General features: G+C 40.7%; 1 protein-coding gene across 7 annotated transcripts in view; it reads right to left on the bottom strand.

The window, feature by feature from the left end:
* Positions 1 to 2,988: 2,988 nt before the first annotated feature.
* The window catches only part of RASGRP3 (RAS guanyl releasing protein 3), a 106,657-nt gene continuing 102,660 nt past the window's right edge, over positions 2,989 to 6,985 (bottom strand). For all 7 annotated transcript variants that reach the window (XM_053303934.1, XM_053303923.1, XM_053303946.1 and 4 more), the window contains one exon: positions 2,989 to 3,872. Coding sequence is in view for 1 of the 7 variants with exons in the window: in XM_053303956.1 (XP_053159931.1) it covers positions 3,864 to 3,872 (9 nt within the window). In the remaining 6 variants the exon portion in view is untranslated. The remainder of the gene's footprint in view (positions 3,873 to 6,985) is intronic.

Here is a 6,985-nt window from a genome sequence, read left to right as displayed (position 1 = left end):
TTTAGTTTCAGCAGGTGTTGGGTGTATGGAGTCTTTCTATTGGAAACATACCGCAAAATAAATTTAAAAGAAATATATCTCAGCAAAGGGTACAGATTCAGTGAAGGGAGGGAACTAGTGTAACTTTCAAAAATCCAAGTAGCTTAGGTATCTCTAAACCCCTCATTAGGCTGCTTGGGAATTACAATGCCATAAATATTGCATATGCCCATTCAAATACAATATTGCCCAACATGGAAGGAGAATAATTGTATAGAAAAAGATGCATATGATTGGTTATGTTTGTGTAGTTCCAGTAGGGGAAGAATCGCAGGTTAGTGCTACAGGACATGTTTTGCATGCAGAAAGTCCCCAATTTAGTTTCCAGCATCTTCAATCAAAAGGTAACAGGATTAGTAAAACCTCTGTCTGAATCTTTGGAGAGCAACTGATATTCAAGAGCAGATGGACCAAGAGTCTGATTCAAATGAGACAGCTTCAAGTGCTTGTGTACCCAGATGGCTAACACAGTAGCATTCGGTTCCACCTTGCGGAAGTAGAAGGAAAGCAGCTCTCCGCTATGAAGATAACTGAATCTCAAGCAAGTCATTTTGTTTCACCTACATCACAGGGTGTTGTAAAAGTATAAAGCGTGTTGTGTCTCACAGTGCCTATACAGTTCAACTCCTTGCTCAGGAGAGTCTCTGCCAGCTTTATTTTGGTAATTTTTTTTTAAACCCCCCACCATATTTCTCCAAGTGTTCCATGGCTGCATAGGGTGCTGCACAACAAGCAGGCCTACTGGTCTCTGTTGTGGTTTCCAGCTTGCCTCCCAAGGTACACATCTGCTGTCGATGGTTAGGATGTTTCTGCATCACAGCACCACCATATTTTAAAACTACTTATTCAGTTTGCTTGCCATTTATTGCTGAAAGTAACAGTGCCTTTGATAGTCAACTGTTTGTTAGTCAGACCCAGGAATGTAGTGGATGGCGCTTATTTCATTGTGTGATTGCACATTCAGACTCTTGATTTGTTTCCCTACAGCTGATGTCCAAAATATATTTTGTGAGCACAAGCATGAGGGTTTCCTGTACTGTGTGTCTGCTTGTTCTGTATGCTGCCTCTGCACATTCATGTATGATATGTGCATTGGGCCAACAATGGACTAGCTGTGGTTTAGACCATCTTCTTCCATTCCATCCTGTCATGTAAGCCATGACCTCAGTCTCTTCACTGATTGCTAGGAGAGCAAGATTCAGCAGACTGTTCAGTATCATGTACCCCTGCTGTTCCACCTGGAACCCAGCTCCTCTTCACCCTTTTCGTTGAGCTCTTTCCACCAGAAGGGGAAAAAGATGTGTACTGTTGATGGGTGATCCATAGATGCCAGGCTTAATGAAGTTGAGGTGTTGTGGATGCCACCAATTGCGATCCTTCTGCCTTTGTTCTGGTGGCTAAAAAGCCAAATGATTCTAAATGACATGCTTACTCATTCCAAACATTCGATCCAGCATTCTGAAAGTGGCTGGTTTCATCTGCTCAGATTAGGGAGCACAGAATTATGCAGTTCTTCAGACTATTGGTCAGACACTACCACCTTTCAAGGTCAATTGGACTTGCAAGGGGAAATAAAATTTAAGTTTCCAAAGAGAAACAGAACTAACTTTCCTGCCCCAGCTGACTGAACTCTGGGCTGGAGACTACCCCAATGAAAGCAGCTTATGTTTTGCGGGGACTGCTACTGTTTCATATTTTTATTAAGAAATAGAAATATAACTGGTGAGTGGCCATACTTTGAGATATGTTGTGTACCAAGTTTAGTTGACGACTATCCTATCCAAGTTTAGGAGATAAATGGCAAAGCTGGGAAAGTAGTGGTTTGGGTAGTCATGCTTCATTTACACAACCAGGTTGTACTTAACCCTATAATACAGGTCAAGGATTAAATACAATTTATTACTCTATGCAGCTGTTCATTTTCTGGTCATACTGTAATAATGCATATTGGCCTTCTAACAAACAACATGGGTGTAAAACATTGCTAAACTACAAGTGTATTATGTCCAACATAAGTGCCTAACTAATGTCCGAGAGCAGACTTTAGTCTCCAAACTCTATAGAATTTGGTTACAAGTGCCTGTGCACTGAGACTGTCAAAAACAAGATTAAAAGGAACTGCCCTGTGCTGAATAGGGATGTGCATGTTTGCCTGCCAAGTTTTCTCCAATTCTGACTATAACAATGTCTGATATGAGAAGAAGAAACCTGAGGTTGAAGGAAAGGTGCTTAAAGAAGCATCAAGACCCAATTGTCTCCCTTCTCTTGACTATTGTACATGATGCAGTTCTAACATTAGAGGCTAAAAATCTTACTAAACTGTCCTCAGTTCCAAAACAGATTAAGCACTGAAAAATTATAGGGCATAAATGTTGGATGCAAGTAAAAGAAAGGAAGGCTAAATAGGAATGTATAGATTGAACAGGACACCTGAGTTTTCTTATTTTGAAGTTGACAAATCCCAAACCATGTATATCAGTTTTCCCATTGGAATATGAATGTTGTTGAAAGTGGCATTGACATTTAACAATCTTTAATGTTCATTAAACAGGGAGCTTCCCTTATTTTTTCAAATAGTAAAATAAGGCAGGCACTAAAATGAGCACAGTAAGAAGGAAGTGTGTTCAGCACACTTCAGAACACATTGCCAGTGTGGTTGATAGTAGCATATTTGGTTCCAGAAAAAGATGAATGACTTTACAAGGTTAGGAATATCATGGGGTCTGTATGTCATACATCTGTTTGTTGGGGATGCTGCGCACCTTTAAGCAGCTGAACATTCCACTATTGTAAAACTGTAAGAGGAAGAAGGTTTGTGCTGCATTACAGTTTGCTAGCACTGAGGACAATGCTCTGCTAAATGAAATAATGGTTTGATTAGTAAACAGGCATAGGACAGACTGCTCCTTCGCACTCTTGATTTTCATTAAACATTATATAGTGATCTGCTGCTATGAAATCCAGTGTTTTTATTTAGATTATTCCAACTTTGCTGAAACATACATACCATCACTACCATCCTTGCAAAAAAACAACCACCACCAAACACCCACATTTTAAAATGTGCTACATAATTACTTCAGCAAGAGTAGCAGCGATGGAAAGAACTCTTTCTTCTAGTTCCTTCAGCAGCCATACAGTATAACTAGAATTTCCCAACTCTTCCCCACATCTGCTATATGACCTCAGTCAGTTATCCTGTGCTGAGAATTTGTAGCACACACATCAGTAGCTTGTCACACATTTAATGGAAAACTGTAAACATCTTCCAAATTTCTTTGCAAAAACAGAACTAAGGGATAGAATTGAAATAGGTGTGCAGAGGGACCCTGCATTGTCAGAGAAATTCTGAGCAATAATCTTCAAAGGCCACCAGTCTCTGATCTAGCTGTAAATGCCAGACAAAGAATGCAGTGTTCAGAAATGAACAAGGACAAGAACATCACACACAGAATGTGCAACATTAACAACAGTTTTTTGGAACACACAACTTTTGTTCCCAGTTCTGTGGTCACTGTGATACTTCTAGGAGCCACTGTGTCCTTGGTGGTGGTGAAATGGTGTGAAGCCACATTTTCTATTACCCAAGAAATGGCAACAAAGAATCACAGAAACTTTGGAGCTATAACACTCCCTTGTTTTCTGTTTGTGCAGATTGATCAAATTATTTAAACTGTGAGAAAATAAATAGTGTCATTTCTGTTGCAGGCAATAAAAGAAAAATACTGAATTCAACAATAGTATGATGTTCAAGCACATCTGGCAGTCTATAGAATATGACATTGTGCCTTCTTTAGCTGTCTTCCATCTTTTGCAGCAATGGGTCAGCTAGCCTATAAGAAATCAAGAGACAGTATTTTATAGTTCAGGAATCTGTTGAGACAGGGATAAGGTTGCCATATTCAAGCTCCAAATCCAGGCATCCTTATTTTTATATTATGCAAAATTAGTTTGAAAATAATTTGCATATTGTAGAAATTATGCAAATTGACCGATTCATTGTCGAGTTGATTTGTATTTGCTCTGGATATCTACCAACAATAGTTGGGGAGAATCTCTTTACCTGACCATTTACATGAGCATTAAACATCCAGACTTTATATCCCAACGTTTTCTAATATACAAGCTGTTTTTAACGTTCTCTAACCACCCCATTTCCCAGTACCTGAATATGCTATTTATTGGTGAAAGTGAAAATACCAGATAAGATTTATGATGATACCAAATTAAAGATCATGCTGAGGAGTAGTGCTGAATGCATGTTCATCACCACTAAATTCTACAACTGACCCTACAAAATTGGTGCTAGGGATTAAGGCTTTCAGATCTGATCCTTGTCATGGTCACCATTTACATCCTGAGACAATCACATAAAATTAATCCCAAATTAACTGCTTTTAATTTAGAATACTAATATAGTTGGGAAAAGAGCAGGGGACAGGGAGAATTCATGGTGGCTTAAAGCAAAATTAAACACACAAAAACAAAATAATATCTGTAGGAAACATGAAGACTATACTAAGTTTGAGATATTAATAAGCAGCAATAGAACAAAAAATATATACTGAGCTTTTCAGTTAAGGCTACAGACCTATTGAAACCCATGGTACTTACTTCTAAGTAGGCATGCATAGAAAGGATTGCAGTGTAAAGCCAAAAACCTTAAACATTTCAATATACAGATAGTCAGTGATTTATATAAGAATCAAGCTATCCTCTCAACTGCCCTGATGACAATAAAACAAAGGCAACATTCCTTAGGGGATTACTTCTTGTGATCCTCTCCCAGCCAACCTCCTGTGCTTCATCTGCCTTTCTCCAAGTTCAGCAGCTGAACAGAGTAATGACTGCAGGGTTTGTTCATTAGCTCCACTTCTACAAGGCCTAGAGCTTAGCTTTTTAAAAAGGAAAAGAAAGCTGGGAATCCAGTCAAGCTAAGGGGTTAAAAGGTTGCCCAGCAATAGTCCAGTAAATACCCAGAAATCTGGGGGAGATGGCAACCCTAGACACAGATGGGCACACATGATCTAAACTATATAGTCAAGCAGGATCACATGGCTAGACTGTAGAGATATGCAGAACATTTCAACCGTGAAACGTTGCGATTCGAAACAGGCCATTTAGAGTGTTTCGAGCCTAAAAACAACACCCTCTTTAAAAAAAAGGCCTGTTTTTAGCTTAGAGCAGAAAATCCCCATTTCGACTGAAACATTAGATGTTCTGAATGCCATTTTGGAGGACTCTTTTCCTCTTGCTGATTGGTTTACTGGCACTGGCTTCCAATTGGCTTGCTCATTGCTTCTTGGTGGGCTTGTTATCATACAAATCAAGTGTTGTCATGGGCAACTGTGCCCCCATTGGCTGGAGGACGGGAGGAGGGAATTTCAAAATGTATTCAAAGGGACTAGGAGATAGAGCTCTTATGCTGCTCTTGAAGAGGATACACCAGGAAAAGAGGAAGGTAGGTTTGATTTTGTGATTTTCCTTTCTCAGCACTGAGTATAATATGCTGTGCTATTGCTGCTATAACTATCTGGTTTTGCTGGATCTCAGATTGACAAAGGCCGAATTTGGGTGCCTCTCTTCGTTGAGTTGTGATCTGGTTGGTTTGTAAGATAGTTTTGTGGCAAGAAATGGACAGAGGGAGCTGTGTGTGTGTGTAGCGGGGAGATATTTCTTGGTCACTGCTGTTATGAGCTCCACGGCTGGCCTTGACACAAGTTTGTGTTTCATTCACTGCCCTAGTCTGTTTTGCAATATTGCACGGTGTACTCGGTCAAAATGTGGCTGAAGTTGCACTAGTTGAGCATATGGCTATGCTTGCTGCTAAGGGTTCTGCTGTGGTAGCTGTTGCAATGCTAGGAACATAAGCAGTCATAATTGTGCGTGAGAGAGCAACTTTTGCCATTGATGTTACTGCAGTGAAGGCACTGTGGCTGGCAGTGGATTCTGGGTCAGTGATTCTTTTTTGGCTATTTGAACTATGTTTGAAATGTGTGTTCTATGTTGGGAGGGACAGATTCACTTTTACTGTGTGCTTCTTCAATGTTTTTCAAGGCAGGGTTGCAAAATGCATTGCAAATTGTACACTTTCTGAGTGCAGCTTACTCTGGCCATAGGGAACAATGGGCAACTTGAAACACCCCATTGTTTCCCATGGGTAGCTCCTAAGGACACCAAAGTGGGGTGTGTGGTAGGGCATGATGGGTGCTACCCACCACCGAACCCACTAAAGAAATGTGCAAGTGGGTGATTTTAAAAAAAGCCTTTCACCCCCAACCCCCCCCACTGCCCTCTTGCTCATTTCATTTGTGGGTTGGGTGGTAGCACTCATGCCCTACCACCCAACCCACTTTGAAGTCCCTAGGAGCTACCCATGGGGAACAATAGGGTGTTAAGAGTTTCTCCATTGTTCCCTACTCAAAACATTTTGAGTTATTTCATTGAAACAGCCAGATCGACTGCTGTTTGGTGAAACATTTTGGATGTTTTGCATTTCATTTTGAGCTCAAAACAGAATGCAAAATCCATTTCGTGCACATCCGTACTAGACTGTACTTGTTCACACTACAAAAACTGCATGGGGCACAGTGTGGAAGAAAGTGTGGGGTCATCTACATATTTCCTTACATTTTGCAATCCTCCTGCTGCCTTTTCAAACAATTCAATGGGACAGATGAGTGAGAGGAGGGAGGAAGGAAGAGGAAGAGCAGCAGTGCTGGTGGCTGCTGCCGCCACCACCACCACCAAGTTAAGTGAGGTGGGGTAACTGTCAGGGGTTAGAGTGAAAGGAAAGACTGGGATATGGAAGAGGAAATGAGGTGAGAGATATGATAAGAGATACGAAAGGGAAAATGAGGTGGGTGGTGGTGGGAAACTAGTGTGCAGTGCACTGTGCACATCATGAGGTTAAGGGGCAAACCAGGGATGGAAATTGCAGGGATGT

The sequence above is a fragment of the Hemicordylus capensis genome, chromosome 1 (genome assembly GCF_027244095.1).
Source record: "Hemicordylus capensis ecotype Gifberg chromosome 1, rHemCap1.1.pri, whole genome shotgun sequence".
Taxonomy (NCBI): Eukaryota; Metazoa; Chordata; class Lepidosauria; order Squamata; family Cordylidae; genus Hemicordylus; species Hemicordylus capensis.
Note: the sequence above shows the minus strand (reverse complement) of the source record. Positions and strands in the feature narration are given on the sequence as shown.